The following is an 18,766-nucleotide window of genomic DNA, read 5'->3' as shown; positions in this document are numbered from 1 at the left end:
GAATACAATAATGACAAAAATGGTGATAATTCTATGTTGCTTTACATGTACATTCATCATTTAGAGGTGCAAAATACTGTTTTCATCAAGACTTTAATATGGTTTAAAAAATGCAAAGTGCATTGAACATACAAATTTACCAAATGAAAATGTGTATGTATTAACCTACCTATTTCCAGTTAAAAATATTGAAAAATGAAAGTAACAATTCAAACAATAGACTGAAATTAATACAGCTAGTGCAATGGCAGGAGAACCTGGTGTGGGTTTTTCTGAGTCGATGAAGAGTACATTCAGCATCACCAGATGTTCTACCCTGTCTGCAATGACACAGAGATACCACAAAGGGTTCAGGTATCTTCAAAGTTACACAATTCCTGAGTAAGAAGACTCCTATAGCCAGCTCCCATTTTCTCCACTTTCAACCGCAGCATTTTGTTTCTCAACTATTCCATTTGCATTGCTTGTTTCTTCTAAAAGTATTACTACACTTGACAGAGTTGTGTGAGGATCAAGCAGTTTCAGAAGAGGTATGTCCACCTTTCTCTCTTGAAAGACACGGTTCTGAATTGTCATAGCTAACATAGAGTCTATACCCAATGATGAAAGTGTTGTATTCATGGTTAGTTCATCTGGGTTCAATCCGGTGAGGTCGCTCACCAGTGAGGTGATATAGTCTTCAGATTTGATTAAGGCAGTATCCTGGTCTTGAGTTTCCTCAGAGGTTTCAAGCTTGTTCCTGAATTCTTCTGACATAAGTGATACAAAGCGACTTTTGAGTGAAGTAATCCGAGAAAAAACATGACGCAATAACGCTTCAAAGTTTAATTTGATGACAGCTTGCTGTGGGTTATTCATAAGTAAGCTCTTCCTGAGATACTCATTGATTTCATGCACTTGCAGAATATCTATGCCCTTGGATCCCAGAATGTTCTGAATATGGTTTTGATTGAGCAGTACACCAAGGTTCAAAGCACCCCAGTTAATGGATTGGCCTGAAAGCCCACGGTTCCTCCGGTAGAGGCAGAAGACATCCAAGAAAGAATTTGCAGCTGCATAGTTTGCCTGGGTGGAATTTCCCAGAAAGGAAGTAACAGAGGAGTAGCACACAAAGTAGTCAAGCTCCTGGCGTCTGGTAGCCCAATGAAGATTAAGTGTCCCTGCTACTTTTGGGTTCAGCACCTTCTGAAAGTCAGCCAAGTTCAGAACTTCAAGATGGCCATCATGTAAAACAACAGCACTTTGAAATACACCTTTGATTGGACTCCCTGCAAAGATGTTCACAATGGACTGGAAAGCTTTCTCAACATCGCTGGTCAAAGTAACATCACACTGCACAAACACTACTTTACTCCCTTTATACTGCTGCTGCAAAGCCTTCATCTCTTCTTGCTTCTCATTGCTTGGAATTTTCCTGGAGAGTATTGCAATATACCCTCCTCCATTCTCGGCTATGAATTTCACTGTTTCAAAGCCAAGACCAGTGAGCCCCCCGACTACTACGTAAACAGCATTCTGCTTAAACAGCTGCTTGGGGGATTCATACAACGGTATATCTGAAAGCATGGTGATGTCCTTCTGCCTTCTCAGTATGGCAAGTGGGACAGATTTGCAGGTAAAATAGGACATCACAGAGTTTATCCTTTCAAAGTTCTCAGTCTGCTGAAAAACAGAACCTGATAGATGTCTAAACTGTTTCATATCCATGGAACTGATCCATGCATTCACAGTCTTTTGCAATTCCTTTAGAGGTGCTTTCTGAAAAATGCTGCTAAGTGTAAGGATATGAAAGCTGATATTTTCATGATCAATTCCACTGACATCCTGCATACATTCAGACTGTCTATTGCCACACACTATCACCACGTCTTTAAGAAAGTACATGTGGGCCAGATCCTCCTGAGACAGTCTGTTTACTGGAGGAAGAACAACAAGGGCATTGCATAAGTTTATATACTGGAACTTATCAGGGGTGGGCCTCGCAAGTACTGTTTTCCAACCCATCTCTTCTGCTGCTGCAGAAAGAACATGGCACAAAACTGATGATGGCTCTGTAGAAATAATACCCAATGTTCTGCTATGTTTCCCCTTGGGTAATCGCTGATTGAAGATTTCCCATGCAATGATAAAGTATGACACACAAGGGACTTTCTGAAAGCATGGGAATTTCTTTACATTGAAACAAACTGTTCCTGGAATCTGAACTCGGGATGATGCAGCAGCTGGATAACATGAAACCACATGATCTCCCACTTTTACTTTCTTCACATCAATGCCTGTTGCTGTTACTATGCCACTGAAATCAAGAGCTAAAAGTCCGTGTCTGTCTACTGCCTGTGAATTCCAATACAGCGTTTTACCAAAGTTACGACTAGAAACACTAACGGGAAAATAATCTTCTGAGTGGAGACATATTTTATCCACTTGAATTTCAACACTCTGTTTGTCAAGCTGAGTTTCAGTGCTGGTGGATAATTCAGCAGACAAGTCTTTTGCTGCATACGGATCGGAAGTGTACAAAGTGTATGTTTCTGACTTCTGGAGAGATCTCGCGGGTTGGCTGTAATCTGCATCTACAAAAGGTGTGCGTCTGATTTCAGCCACATAAGTTCTTCCTTGGCTGATGCAAACCTCTGGGTAATCCACACCTTTGTATTTGACAAGAACATCTGCTAGCACTGAGATGTCCAGGGAACTGGAAGAGCTGAGGTCAATCATCTGAAATGTGATTTCTGGAACTTCAATGACACAAGTTCTGGTCATGCCATACAACGCAAACCCGCAGTTAACATGATCTACATATCTTTCTGTTGTTCTGTAGGTGATCAGTCTGAGAGAACAGCGGGACATTTTCTCTCTTAATGCCACAATAACTTGGCGATAGGCTTCACAACACTTTGCCAATTGGTCTACCACTTTGCTTGGGAAATCTTCATTTAACTTTTGAATTCCCCACAGGAACAGAATTTCGTCATAATCCTCAACCTCTGCTCTCATTTTATTCTGTGCTTGGCCTTCCAAGAGGGCTTCCCAGTCCTCATACATAACATATCTCGAACCAGGGTGCAAATATTTTTTGAGCTGCTCAGCTATCCCAAATTTGTCAGCAAACACTAGGACTCTGGGCATAGCCCCCAGATGTCCAATTGTCTGTGAAAGAGAGACTTCTTTCCACTTGTTTTCAAACATGAACTCATTGTCTCTGGAAGATGCTTGCTTCATGAAAGTGATGGCAACGCGCTTGAGTTCAGCCAAAACAGAGCCATGTTTGTCCATAAAGCATCCACAGACCTCTAGGCAGTTCCCAATGGATTTGCTTGTTCTCATATATATCATCATTTCTTCCTCCAGCGGTCGGAGCACCACCAGGCTGCCTATCCCTGAAGGAAAGCCTGCTCTGGACTGGAACGTCCTTGAGGTCAGGACAGCAGTCATCTGCAGAAAACAGTCGAGCAGCACTGGATGGATACAGTAGTTGTACATCTCACTGACGGTCTCCTTGTTCACCTTTATGGTTGTTATGGCTTCCTTTAGTTCCTGGCAGTAATGCACATCACTGAGCTGCCTGAATACGGGGCCGTACTGAAAGCCAATCCGAGACAGTGCTTCATAAACCTCCTCTCTGCTAACCACTGACCTGCATCTTTGATAGATGTCTTGGAAGGAGATGGTGCTTTCTTCCACCACAGCTTCAGGCCCCTTTGTAACCTGGCCTGCAGCATAAACTGCATTGGAGGAAGAGAGTACCTCAAAGGCTGTCACTGCTTTTTGTGGACTCAGCTTGATACTCAAGACTTGGGAACGCTGTGTGAGAACACACGGCGCAGAAAAACTGATACTCATCTGGCAAGTACTCAGAGGCACTTTAGGTCTTGAGCTGCTCATCACAGAGGCCAGACCAAGCTCCGCATAAAAAGCACCAGGGACTAAAGCCACACCATTGTTCTTGTGCTCATATAAATATGATGTTGAGTCCTGAGACAGCAGGCAGCCAAACTCCATGTTGTCACTGTTTATGCCATAAATCAAAGGATGACTGGAGCTGACGCCTCTTCGGTTTGCTTGTTGATGGATATCTAGACAGGCCATGAGTTTTTTGCGATCAAACTGATATCGCGGAATGGCCACTGGAACACTTTGATACCCATTATAAAAGTGCTGCCAGTTGGGATTATATCCCAGTTCAAACAGATTTCCTACCAGGGTGAAGAGTGTCTGATACTCTGCATCAGTTTGCAAGGAAGAGAACACCTGTATGCCTTTTCCTAGAGTTTCCTTTATGCTTCGATGCAATGCTCGGTGAGGACTTATTTCCACAAACACCACATTCTCCCTGTCCCTAACTGCAGTTTTGATGGCTTGAGTGAAAGCAACAGGCTCACGAGTATGCCGGGCCCAGAATTTGCTCTGAGCAAAGTCATTTTCAGTAGCAGCCATTCCAGTTAGTGTTGAAATCACTTCGATTTCCCCCTTCTCTTTTCCTAAAGGCTGTATGTTCTCTTCCAACTCCCCAAGTATCATATCCATGCTGGGACTGTGGTACGCAGCCGGGACACTTAGAACATGAAGAAAGATGTTTCTCTGGCTGAAAGCTTGTGCTAAATCTCTCTGGACAGCATCCACAGAGTCTGAATTCCCAGACAAGGTGCAGGAAACTGGGCTGTTGAAAGCTGCAATGCACACCTTTCCCGAGTAGGGATGCAGACGTTCAGCAATCTCTTGAACAGGGATGTTTCCAACCACCAGCATACTGCCCCTGGCAGTCTTTGCCTGCAGCCTGCTCCGGTGATAAATCACTTTGACTGCATCTGCCAGGGAAAGGTACCCAGCAAAATGCGCAGCAGCAACTTCCCCTACTGAGTGGCCAACAGCAGCGACTGGCTTAATACCCCAGTATTTCAGAAGGGAAGATAAGGCAACCTGCAGGGTAAAAAGCAAGGGCTGGGAAAGCTCTGGATTCAACAAATCCTTTGGGCTATGACCTCCTGCTGGCAGGAGGCTGATGGGAGCATGTTTCTGAAAAAGCGCTTCTATTTCCTTACACTTGTCTCTGAACACTGGCTCTGAGCTCAGCAGTGCCTCACTGAACTCCTTCAGCATTACACCGTTGCCACAGAATACAAACACCAGCTGTGGTTCTGCCTTTGACATGGCAAGTTCAGTGCTTGCTGTTGACATAAGCTCTTGCTGCAAGTGTTGGAGAGAATTTGTGACAAATGCTTTTCGGTACCTGTAGTTGGCATGGCTTCTTCTGCAGGCAGACGTATAGGCCAGGCTTGGGAGAGTTACAGAATTTCTTGTGCTCAGCTGGTCAGCTGTATCAGTCATCGTCATCTGAAGGGATTTACTTGATGCTGCTGACAGCAGAACTAATTCAAGGGGCCTCTTAAAGGCAGGAAGAGGCTCTAGCTGCTTACCCTGCCTGACTACAACGTGAGCATTGGTTCCTCCAAATCCAAAGCAGTTGATGCCAGCTACTCTTCCATATTCACTGGATTCTTCCCAGGGCTCTACTGTTGTGGGAATTGCAAGGTTTAATTTATCTGTATCGATGCTGCTCATCTCCTTCGAGTAATGCAAGGATGGAACAATCTTTCCATGATGCATCATCAGAAGCACTTTGATTAACCCTGCTGCGCCAGCAGCTGATTCAGTGTGGCCAATATTTCCTTTCACTGAACCAATTTTCAGAATGGAAACTTGTGAAGACCTGTTTTTACAAATGACACTACCTAGGCTTTCAGCTTCAGTAGGATCTCCAGCGGCAGTTCCTGTACCATGTGCTTCAATGTACTGCACAACTGAGGGATCAACACGAGCTTCATAAATGCTGCGCAGTAACTTCTCTTGCTCTATTTGAGACGGTCTTGTGATTGGAGTCATGGACCTACCATTCTGATTTACTGCACTCATATTTATAACACCCCAGATTTTGCTGTAGTCTTCCTTTGCCTGTTTCATAAAAAGGTAAAGTTATCTTTAATAATCTCATGCTTTCTCTGTATAGGAGAAAACAAAATAAAACAACAAAACCAAGAACAGACAAGAGTATGATACTAACTTCTAAATGCATGATCACTTTCCTGTGGTAGGGGAAGTGCATAAATGCTTAATGCTTAATAAATGCTTCATTACTCTTAGGCTTGAATAGAATATCTTTTCTGGAAAAGTAATCATTACAGCTGAAGATACAAAATTCAGGTAAGCAACCAGTCTTATTTTAGGCTGCTTCACAAGCAATCTTACCTTTTTCAGTGGCTTGAGGAAAACAACACCACAGCCTTCTCCCCTTCCATAGCCGTCTGCCTTTTTGGAGAAGGGTTTGCTTATTCCCTCTGGAGAGATCATTTTTGCTTTACTGAGAGATACAAAGGTGCGGGGATCTATTATGCAGTTCACTCCACCACAGATTGCTGCCTCACAATCTCCTGAAGTAAAATAGAAACATACACATGTTGAGAGGTCCAGGATGAGAGACAGAAACAGTAGCAATCCTAATTTTGGTGTCCAGCATCTCTTCAGTCCATTACCTGATTTAATAGCTTGTGAGGCATAGTGCAGAGCAAAAAGAAAAGACGAACATGCAGTATCAATGGTCAGTGATGGTCCAGTCAGATTAAATGTGAATGAGACCCTGTTAGCAGCGATGCTCATTGCTGTTCCAGTACCATCATAATGATTTATTTCACTCACTGCTCTGCTTGTTATGATTTCATAGTCTCGATTCATGAGACCTGTAAAAATATCAAACACGTGTCACATTAACCCAAGCAAACAAAAGGGATGACAGCTCTATACCTGATAGCGTGATTTGGTTTTCTGTTTTAATACTAAACTATATGGCATCAGTGCTCCTATGGTGAAGCTTTGCTTCAATGCAAGTCAAAGGCAAAACTCACAGCAATTTCCGTTGGACCCAACTTACACGAACATACCTAACACTTGAAATTTCTACCTGCACAGTAAATGACAGGCTTTTCCTGATGGCTTAGTTCATTCTATGATGCAGTTAAGCTCTGTGTACCCTGCTTAGAGCCCTCTATCTTAGTTTGAGAGTGGATTTTGGTTTAGCTATGGAATATATATTAAGAAGTTGCAATGAGGATAGCTGGTATACAAACATACAAGACATTAGCTAAAGTTTCTCAGATGTACCAAATTAAAGGTCACAGCATAAGCTACATTCAATGCTTTTTATTTACCTTTAGTTTGCTCACTGTGATCCAGTAAGACAGACAGAAATAGAAAAGAAGAACAGGGCCTGTGAGAGGAGTTGTGTCCTTTCTGAGAACACATATGCTTGACAAACAGTGGATCCCCAAGTCCACAGGCGTGTGTGGAAAATGCAGTACCTCTATTCAGAGAGCAAGGAATAGTCTCATCTGTGAAAGAAGAGCATGTCTCAAACTAAAAGGTAATCTAAAGAGTTTGCCCCTATAGTTATATCAGCCCAACTATGCCAGAAAACTCCTCTGAAAAGAGACACAGATTACACCAGAAAAAATGTGCTGTTATTCTAGCTCCTTGACAGAATAGAATAGAATAGAATAGAATAGAACAGAATAGAATAGTTCAGTTGGGAGGGACCTACAACAATCATGACAACTACCTGACCAATTCAGGGCTCGCCAAAAGTTAAAGCATGCTATTAAGGGCATTGTCCAAATGCCTCTTACACACTGACAAGCATGGAGCTTCGACCTCCTCTCTAGGGAGCACGTTCCAGCATTTGGCCACTCTCTCTGCAAATAAATGCCTCCTGATGTCAAGTCCGGACATTCCCTGGTGCAGCTTTGAACCATTCCTATGCATCCTGTCACAGGATACCAGGGAGAAGAGATCAGCACCTCCTTCTCCACTTCCCCTCCTGAGGAAGCTGTAGAGAGCAGATTTTGCCCCCCAGACTCCTGTTCTCCAAACTAGACAGACCCGGAGTCCTTAGATGCTCCTCACAGGGCATGCCTTTCAGCCTTTTCACCAGCTTTGTTGCCCTTTTCTGGACACCTCCTTTTTAAACTGTGGGGCCCAGAACTGCACACAATACTCAAGGTGAGGCTGCACCAATGCTAAATACAGCGGGATAATCACCTCTTTTGACTGGCTGGTTATACTGTATTTAATGCACTAGATCCTTTTCTGCAGGGCTGCTCACCAGCCACTCCTCTCTCAACTTATACTTGTGTCCAACTCCATCCCAGGTGCAGATTGCGGCATCTGCTCTTGTTAAATTTCATGCCATTGAGGATTGCACAATGCTCCAATTTATCTAGACCCCTCTGCAAGGCCTCTTGTCCCTTGAGACAGTCAACAGCACCTGCCAATTTAGTATCACCAGCAAACTTAATAATGGTGCATTCACCTCCGGCATCCAGATCATTGACAAAAATATTGAGCAGAACTGGCCCTAGAACTGAGCCCTGAGGAACACTGCTGGTGACTGGTTACCAGACAGATGTAGCCCTGTTCACTACAACCCTTTGAGCCCTGCCATTCAGCCAGTTCTTCACCCAGCACACCGTGTACCTGGTCATCTCACAGTTGGACTTGTCTAGAAGCATGCTGTGAGGGACAGTATCAAAAGCCTACTGAAATCCAGAAAAACAACATCCACCGCCTTCCCTTCATCTACTAGGCAGGTTACCTTATTGTAGAAGGATATCAGATTAAACAGAACTTTTCCACTGTGAACCCATGATGACTGTGCCTGATGATTGCATTGTCCTTTAAAAGTCTTTCAACAGCACCCAGTATAATCTTCTCCATAATTTTTTCCAGGTACTGACGTAAGCAGTTGGACACGTGCACCTTGGTAGCATACTAATATCTACATGAGGATTTCTGCTGGTTTAAAAGGATCTCAACCCACACAGCATCTTAACCAATGTTATACTGGAAAAAAGCATAGGCCTGGCTTGAGAGTATCATTCCTGGAAAGGGTTGTGTTGAGGAGGCAGTTTAACTGTTTCCTGCTTCAACTCCAGTGCCTGAAGACACTAAGAAGCAAAGCACCTAAAATAGATACATGAATTATATAGGCATAGAATCATAGAATCGTTTGGGTTGGAAGGGACCTTGAAGATCATCTAGTTCCAACCCCCCTGCCATGGGCAGGGATACCTTCCATTAGACCAGGTTGCTGAAGGCCCCAACCAACCTGACCTTGAACACTTCCAGGGATGGGGGTATCCACAACCTCTCTGGGCAACCTGTTCCAGTGCCTCACCACCCTCATGGTGAAGAATTTCTTCCTTACATCTAATCTAAATCTACCCTCTTTCAGTTTAAAGCCATTTCCCCTTGTCCTATCACTACATGCCCATCACTACATGCCCTTGTAAAAAGTCCCTCTCCAGCTTTCTTTTAGTCCCCCTTTAGATATTGGAAGGCTGCTATAAGGTCTCCCTGGAGCCTTCTCTTCTCCAGGCTGAACAACCCCAGCTCTCTCAGCCTGTCTTCATAGGAGAGGTGCTTCAGCCCTCTGATCACCTTGGTGACCCTCCTCTGGACTTGCTCCAACAGGTCCATGTCTTTCTTATGTTGGCGCCCCAGAGCTGAATGCAGTACATGAGGTGGAGTCTCATGAGAGCAGAGTAGAGGGGAAGAATCACCTCTCTCAACCTGCTGGTCATGCTTCTTTTGATGCAGCCCAGGATACAGTTGGCTTTCTGGGCTGCAGACACACATGGCCGGGTCATGTTGAGCTTCTCATTAACCTACACCCCCAAGCCCTTCTTCTCAGGCTGCTCTCAATCTATTCTCTGCCCACCCTGTATTTGTTTGGGCTTGCCCCAACCCATGTGCAGGACCTTGCACTTGGCCTTGCTGAACTTCATGAGGTTCGCACAGGCCCACCTCTCAAGCCTGTCAAAGTCCCTCTGGATGGTATCCCTTCCCTCCAGAGTGCCGACCACACCACACAGGTGGTGTCAGCAGACTTGCTGGGGGTACACTCAATCCCGCTGTCCATGTCGCTGACAAAGATATTAAACAGAGCCAGTCCCAACACCAAACCCTGAGGAACGCCACTCGTCACTGGTCTCCACTCGGACATGGAGCCATTGACCACAACTCTTTCAGTGCAACTATCCAGCCAATTCCCTATCCACTGAGTGGTCCATCTGTCAAATCCATGTCTCTACAATCTAGAGATGTGGGACTGACACTGCGGGACAGTGTCAAACGCTTTGCACAAGTCTAGTCCATAATGAACTTCTAGAGTAGCCTAGTAATTCTTACCAAAAATAACCAGTAGTGTCATAGTACAGTAGCCTTAGATCTCCAGTGCTAGATACATATGTGAAGTTTATGAAGGAGCGCTCCAATCATTGTGAGGTTCAAACATACTTTCTTCACCATAAAATTTTCATCTTACCAATAAAAACACCTGTTCTGGTGCCACTGACAGCTTCTACAGGGACTCCTGCATCTTCCAGGGCTTTGTATGTGCATTCTATCAGTAACTTATGTTGTGGATCCATGCGTTCAGCTTCCATATTATTAATCCCAAAAAGGTGGTTGTCAAATGAATTAAATCTAAAATACACAGACCAGAAAATGGTACAATATATATACAATATGCATTTACTTCTAGACTCAAGGTACACATTTTTTGCAATTTCATGAAAAGCAAAGCAGTAACCTGTGTTTAGGCCACAGTTCCCATTTATGAAAATCAGAAGGAAATGTTTACAGGCCAAGGATGTTTTATGTCCCACCACAAAATATGTATTTTTATCAATGATTCTGCATTTCAGAGTTATGAGCCCACTCCTGGAAATTTTTATTCAAATGGTTATTCCACTAGTACCAACAGGACTCAGGTTATGAAAATTTACAGAATGAGACTCCCTCTGCTGTAATGTGGTCTTAGCCAACAAGTTTTAAACAAATATTGTCTTCTAAATTATTTTAAGGCAATATAGACCAATGCTTTACAATTTAAAACCAATAAGCAGAGGATCAGCTCGGATGCTTCCAAGAGATAGTCGTACTTCTCTAATAATAAATTGAAAATATTTTATCGGTGTATGTGCATATTTATCTTTAAAGAATTCTTCAAAGTAGGCTCACACTTACAAAAGACCAAGCCCAGGCTTAATCTTGTATCCCAAGATCAGATTTGTATGGCCATCTATCATTTCTTGATTTCAGTGGAGAATTCAGTATCTAGCATGGGACTAATCACTGAAGTAATTCTGGGTCCTACAATTCAAACCTGCTAAGTATTGTTTTCAGGAGGCAGTAAGATTCCTTCTGTGCATGTGAACTTCTCATTTGGATAAAGGTCTACAGCCTGAGGATTTAAGGTGAATGTGGATTTAAAATAAAAGACACTTATGTTGATCTTTGTCATGGTGTAACCCCAGCCAGCAACTAAGCAACACGCAGCCGCTCACTCTCTTCCCCCCCCACACCCAGTGGGATGGGTGAGAGAATCAGGAAAAAGAAGTAAAACTCATGGGTTGAGATAAGAACGGTTTAATAGAACAGAAAAGAAGAAACTAATAATGATAATGATAACACTAATAAAATGACAATAGTAATAATAACAGGATTGAAATATACAAATGATGCACAATGCAATTGCTCACAACCCACCGATCGACGCCCACTTAGTCCCCGAGCAGCGATACCCCCCACCCCCACTTACCCCAGTTTATATACTGGGCATGATGTCACATGGTATGGAATACCCCCGTGGGCCACTTTGGGTCAGCTGCCCTGGCTGTGTCCCCTCCCAACTTCTTGTGCTCCTCCAGCCTTCTTATTGGCTGGGCATCAGAAGTTGAAAAATCCTTGACTTTAGACTAAATGTTACTTAGCAACAACTGAAAACATCATTGTTAACAACATTCTTCTCATACCGAACTCAAAAACAGCACTATACCAGTTAGTAGGAAGACAATTAACTCTATCCCAGCTGAAATCAGGACAATCTGTACTATTCTTCATTTGCTATTAGTCATAGCCCCCATGCAGCTGTACCCATATCTCTGGGATAATTTGACATGAGGACACAAGTGAAGGGATGCATACTGCTGTTTGCACTGCCAGACTTTCTCTTTACACTAGCATCTTTACCTGATATTTGCACATACATAATCCCTCAGTATTATGGAGGAGTGGCTCAGAATAAAGAAAAAGTTTCTTTTTTTAAGACATAACAGTATAAGCCTAGACAAAAGCAAGATTATTATGAAATTATTAATAGTTCAGGTTTACAAGCAAGCATAACACTCAAATTAAGCATAATTTTGCTTCTTGACTATCTATCAAAACCAGACTTCCTTAGTTTGTCTCTAAATTGTCACATCTGCATGTGAACTACAGCTACGTGTCCCCACAAGCATGGGATTAGGTCCTGAGGTCCAGCAAAGCTGGCTAAACTTCAGGCTGAAACTGGAGGAGACTTACCAGGCAGTTTTTACAGCTCAGAGTCCATACTCCATGACCTTCCTCTGCAGCCCACAGTACTACAGACAGTACAAATTATTTGACAGGCTGGAGACCACCTCAGATTCAGTATATAACCCCTCATGCATAATGCATGTGTACTTCTGTATACCCAAAATGCAGACACCCCCATCACATGACAGGTGACATCTCAATGGTGACTATGTACATACATGTTGGATTATCTAATCAAAGGTCATATGTGTTCTCAGCCATGTACATATGTGCTTAACACAGCCTGCAACTAAATTCTCTCATCGATGTCACACACCAGGAATTCCTGCAGTTTCACAACTGCATGTTCATCATGTGATATAAAAGAAAGCTGGTTCCTAGGTCCCATTTATAAGCTTTCCCTGTGCCTTGCACTCTCTGAAAGGCTGGACACGTTAGTCTAAGTACAAAAAAAATCAGTGGCACAGCTGAGTAACAGACTCACTCATTCAGAAGAGCCGCTCGTGTTGTACATATTTTTCCTGGCTTGTTATCATCTGGATGGTACCACTCTTCGGCATTAAATCTCTCGGGAGGGATTTCTACTGTGCAGTTTTTGCCTTCCTCCAGGACTTTCCAGAAATTGTCAATTCCATCACCTGTTGTACAAAGGTTTTAAAGTAGATTAAATTATGTGCTCCCCCTCCCCATGCAGACTCAGAAATGCACGCTCAGTTACAAGGAACTCCCATGTATAAATCTAGGTCTCTCATGTAGAATCACCAGAGACGGAAATGATCATTCTTTGGTGAGTGGAAAATGGAAAGGCATGACTGATCCCTTCACTGCTTGCCTAAAAGCAAAGGAACCCCACAAAATCCTTAACCTTCTGCTGTCCCCATTTCCCTACCACCTCACTGCATCTACTATATACATGCATCATGTCCTTAAGGACCACATGGGTAGGATGAAGTCCATCTGTATCTGTACAGCACCACTCCTCAGACAGCTCCACAGGCAGCAAAAGGTCATCTCTGCACATTAGCTCTTTGAAGACAGATTGAGTTTACAAACACCAGGAAAACGCCAGAGGCGTTATCCTTTGTCCCTAACACTAGAAGGGCATCTAAATCAAACATAAATGTATGCATATACTCAGCGCTGACAGAGCTCATCAACACCTCACTGCTGGATTGTAGGGGACCCTGTCCTTAGTGGTTGAGATCCAGAGCTCCAGCTCCAAGCTCTGAGGATATGGCTAGACCCTCTTCTCAGCCCTGAAACCAACTAACATGGCATCCACACAGTGGCCCACATTTCTCCTCCTCCCAGGTTCCACTTCCCCCAACACGTAGTGGCCTCATCCACACTCACTCTGGAAACATTCTCTTGCAGGTGCTAACCTGTGGCATGCCCAAGCACTGACCTGGAACAGCTCTGACTGACTTGGGTCAGCACTGGGCTGTGGACTGTGCTAGCAGTCAGTTAACGGTGATTGCAGGACGCCCTTCCCACCTAAGCCCTCCCGTGGTTAGTCCATCATCACAGACACAGCCTCAGACACTAGCCAGACAAGATGTACTTTAACGGCTCCCAGTGCTCAACAGTTCTTTTGAAGAAAGTTCAGAAACGCAGTCCTAAGCATGCACCGTACAGATCAGGACATGTGTTCACTTACTGCATGGCGAGGTAATTCGTTTCTGAAAAGAGTCCCTTTACTGGCATGTCTGGACCAACAAATGGCTTGCACCAAATTAGTATTTAATGCTCAGGCAAGAGATTGCTGCTACATATTTACCAGCACTTTACTAGATTCAGAACCATTCATGTTTGCTCACAGTTACCTATGGGCTACATAGTTATCGCTGTACCACATGTACCTATTGAATCTTGGACAAAGTGAAGCCAGAAACCGAGATGTGGTGAGGGCAAGAAAGAAAACACAGAAAGAGAGAGACTAGCATGGTCACCTTTAGGGCTGAACACCACCTTGCAAGGATAGAACTGTATTCCACTCCCTGGATTACTTTTGGATTTTTAAAATCTGTGTCTATCTAATGTAAAGAGTATGGACAGTTTGACAGCAGCAGCCAGAACCTAGAAATCACTCACAGCTATCTAAATGTCTCTACCCATCTAATCTCAACCATCTAACCTCAGAATATAAAGTCAACTCTCACTTTTCATAAGGCCTAATTATAACTAAGATTGTAAATATGAGACTATTGTAACAGAGGCTGCTGGCTTTTATTATGGTAGGCAATATCGGTTCTTTACTGAAGTCAGCTTCCCATCTTGTACAAGAGGCAGTATTTAGGTGTGTATTTGTAAGAGGCAGAATCTGACTAGAGACAGAGCTGTATTTATCTAGCCCTGCTCTCTTCTGGAACCTTTCAAAGTGAATCCTTGAAGTGTAGTAAAATCCATGAAGTGTAATAAAGGAGGAAGATTTCTTTTAGGAAAGGGTCTTTTAGGAAGACCCAACCTATTTATATTATGGGCAGAGCTGGTGATACTGACAGGCCCTTGATTTGTCCTGTCCCTATAGATGCATAGTCCTACAACAATGCACAATCATCCGGCCAGTGCAGGTGCATAAAGCTCAAATCATCCCAGACTCACCCAGTTCATTTGTACAAGTTTCATGTGTGCAGTTGAATGCCCAGCCCACAGCTAGCACTGCAGGTCTGTCTGTCAGTGGACAAATTTGAACCAATCCGTTTCTACCACAGCGTGACCTTTTAAAAATATCCTACAAGTAGCAAAGCAATGAATTCTACAAAAGTAAGGGAGGAACGTGTTGTTTCCCTCCACCTCAACTGTAACGAGTCACAGTGCTTTTCAATGTTCACTCAGCAGCCTGCTTTGCTTATACCCAAAACTTACCTCCGGGAAAGTTGCATCCTATTCCCACAATAGCAATTTCATCTCCAGTCTCCATCTCCTGGGCTGCATAATACAGGCATACAAGTCAGCCACCTCAAACAATTATGTGTGCATTTATCATTAAATAAATATTAGGTAAAAAGGTGAAACTCCCACAAACATACATATTTGTTCAAAGTCTGATTATCTTGAATAACCTATTATTGGTTGTGATGAGAAATGACACTCCCTACAGGTGACCAGAGCTGTGCGGTATTTGTCTTGTTGTCTCTACTTTTAGAGGAAAATCCCTAATACACCAGACTTCCTCATTCACAGACATTTGCTTTTTACTGTTAACCTCTGCTATACCTGCCACCAGCTGATCCACTCTTGAGCCTCCCCCCAGATCAGTCCTGTTTCACTTCTTGCATACAGAAGTGAACTGTGCATTGTCCAAGGCACACTTTTAGCTCTATCATCTCTATCCCATTCACAAAGCAGATCTCCCAAACAGACTCTGCAAACTGCCAGTTAAAATCAGACCATGTAAACAGGCAACAGACAATCAAGTAGTTGAAGTAACAAAAGGTGCGCCATTCAGAGCTCTGTTTTGCTGGATCCCAAGGCTGCTTAGCTTTTGTCTAAATCAGCTTCCTCTGTAGTCAGAGGTTAACCCCCACAAACCACGCTCAAAGCCACCAACAGCTACAAGATCTCTCTCTTCCTGACCATGCCCAGTCTCCAGGTAGCCCCACTACAGCCACAGGAAGAACTGGCCTTTCAGCTCATTTGCAGCTTCACCGGGAAAGCTTTTTGTTGAGAAGTAACTCAAAATAAAATGTAATTTTTTTCAACAAATCAGATGGCAAAGAAAAAAATTGTTTGGGATCAAATTACATACCTCAGTATAGAATTTAAAGCTGATTTTTTTTCCTTAATTCTGGGAAGGGAACTTGTGAGATAAACATCAGTTCGATTCAATTGATTTAGAACCCACTAGGGTGCCCACCTCAGAACCCTTCAGTCCTCCTGGGCTTGCTTCAACCCACAAACAGAAGAAGATTCATGTTGAAGGGGATTTTTGGGGATTCTTGGCAGTGGTGATAGATTCTTAACTCAGTGATACTACAGTAGGTCCCAAAGAGTTCTTCTCAGTTACTGACTGACAGCAGTAAAGCAGAGGTGAGGCTGTTTTACAGCCCCACACATCATTCATAGTTACTATTTCTTGGAGGTTTGCTTTGAAACATCAAATTAAAAATGACTGCTGAGATTCACACTTTCAAAAATTTACTTCTCGGTTCCATTAACTAAGACAGAGAAAGTTAAAAGGCCACCTAGCAAAAATAAGGAGACCAGAATCTGCCTTTCTAGCAGTAAATTCTATTTTACCAACAATACAAATTCTAAAAAGCTATGAAAATTGTTTTCCTTTAGTTCTTTCAAAATTGTCTATAATTTATTTTTTTTCTATTTCATATTTTAATTTCATTGCTAACCTAAAGCTGCAAAGCCCAGCATATATACTTTTATCACAAAGGTACTTTTAAGCATTGTTACTAAGTTAGCACTTAAATAGCAAGTAATAGAAAAGTAAGGACCTTACGATTTTAACATAAAATATGTCTTTGGCATCTATAGAGTTATCCAGTGAGCTATGTAACTCTTACCTTATATCATCCCAGTAGGGTGTACTAATAGGCTGAGTCTGTTGAAGTTGTTTATATAGGATTCTGTGAGGTTTCTTATTCAAATACGCATGCTAAAATGCAGTGAAAATGTTAACGCCTTTCAAAGCAAAAAAAGCAAATGAGTCATCAGTGGCCCTGACTAAAGTTCAAAAGTACTTCCCTGAAGTAGTAAATTCTTGATGATACCAGGTTTTACACCAGGACAAGGGTAAAATCTCTGTCTTATCTAACTTCTTACAATTAGCAAAACAATAAATTGGAGATATCTTGCCATGAGATAGCCCATAAAAAATTATGAATTTAAGAATATGATCTAGAAGACTCTGTCTTTAGCATCACAACTCAATTTGGTTTGCTCTTAATATCAACAAATCTGAACTAGCATTTAAAGCCCCATCTATTTGCTGGAGGCCCCATTTGTGAAAATTAAGCATAAACTCTCTATAATCTTAAAACCTGAGTTTCATGTTTGATTCCACAGCTGCATTCTTTTACTGAGCAGAAGCATTTAAATATGCAAGCACAAAAAGCCTTGTCAAAACACAAATAGTCTCAAAATATTTCTGAGTCCACCAGGACATTAAAAGCAATATTGAGCTTTCTTTCTAAAACTGCTATCTTCTTAAAAGCAAAACAAACAGTAGAATACCCAGAAGTAACCTCCAAAGGGATCAAATTCACTAGTCTGTGCAAGATGCCTTTTTAACTCTCCCTCATCTGATTTCACCCCAACCACCCAAACTCATCTTTATCCTCTTCTGACTTGGTAATGGAAAGACAGTGTTGGCTAAGCCAGGAGAGTTCATGTATGGGTAATGTTTTCCTTGGTCGTGGGACACAACTCTTTCCAAAAAGACAGCAAAAATCCACTGTGCTGAGAAAAACCAGCTTATTCGGCCACTGAACAGCTTCATAACCTGCTCTGAAAAGCTCAGATTCTGCTCTCCATTTCACAGCTGTAAATCTGTGTCACTCAATTTTCTGAATTCTGAGGTTATTGGAGTTATTTAATGATTTCTTTAACTAAATTAACCCACTTCCCTGATGTCATTACTAGGCTGATGCACAAGATGGCTGGTCTGAAGCTGAGAATCCCCCTATTTTACACTTATCTGAAGAGCTTCAACAACCCCTGGCAGAGCAGAATGTGGGTTCATCAGGTGAACTAGGAATGCACTGTGGAACCTCCATTACATTTTCACAAGTAACATCTGAAAGCAATCAATGCTAAGCCATATTTCAAGGTATTGGTTAGCTATTGGAAAGAATACTGAAATGAATCCTGCACAACTGTGGCCATTAATTTCAATGCAAGTTAAACCAATCTGAATACCAGTGACCCAAATACAGTATGAACAATACAAACATTAGTGCAGTACTAAGAAAGTGTTTTTAAGACTGGTTTACAGTTATCAGTGTGTTGCTAGGTGTTGACGACTTGCACTAGTCTCATCATAGCTGGAGTGTATTCATAAAACCAAAGTAAAGCAATGACTGCTCAACCCTTCTGAGTAATGCCAGTAGTGGAAATATGAAGTAAATATGGAAGCACATGCAGCAATAGCGGATGCAGTCTACTATTATTGACGTGGGTGGCCTATTTATAACCGAATTATAACAAGCTGGTTTGTCATCAAGTTTATTACACATTTCATCTAAATTTAGTAGCTGAAAGTTCAAAATGGAAACAAGAAAGACCTGTCATATGGCAGGCACATTTACTTTGTCTCCCATGTCATTACAGTGCCCACCTCTGAACCAAACCTTTGTTCTAATCAAATCTAGGTCTGATAATTCCAAAAGGACAAATAAAATATGTG

The 18,766-nt window shown here is 42.5% G+C and overlaps 1 protein-coding gene across 1 annotated transcript; it reads right to left on the bottom strand.

The window, feature by feature from the left end:
• Positions 1–393: 393 nt before the first annotated feature.
• LOC126037709 (uncharacterized) lies at positions 394–16,971 on the bottom strand. The gene is made up of 7 exons (XM_049798334.1): positions 16,926–16,971; positions 15,274–15,336; positions 12,893–13,046; positions 10,373–10,533; positions 6,531–6,734; positions 6,247–6,428; positions 394–5,952 (listed from the first exon to the last, which is right to left on the bottom strand). The coding sequence occupies exons 2-7, from the start codon at positions 15,326–15,328 to the stop codon at positions 394–396; spliced, it is 6,315 nt and encodes a 2,104-aa protein (XP_049654291.1). The 5' UTR covers positions 15,329–15,336; positions 16,926–16,971.
• Between the last annotated feature and the right edge of the window lie 1,795 nt (positions 16,972–18,766).

The sequence above is a fragment of the Accipiter gentilis genome, chromosome 4 (assembly GCF_929443795.1).
Source record: "Accipiter gentilis chromosome 4, bAccGen1.1, whole genome shotgun sequence".
In the NCBI taxonomy this organism is placed as follows: domain Eukaryota; kingdom Metazoa; phylum Chordata; class Aves; order Accipitriformes; family Accipitridae; genus Astur; species Astur gentilis.
The sequence above is the reverse complement of the archived record's forward strand: the minus strand, read 5'-3'. Positions and strand labels throughout refer to the sequence as shown.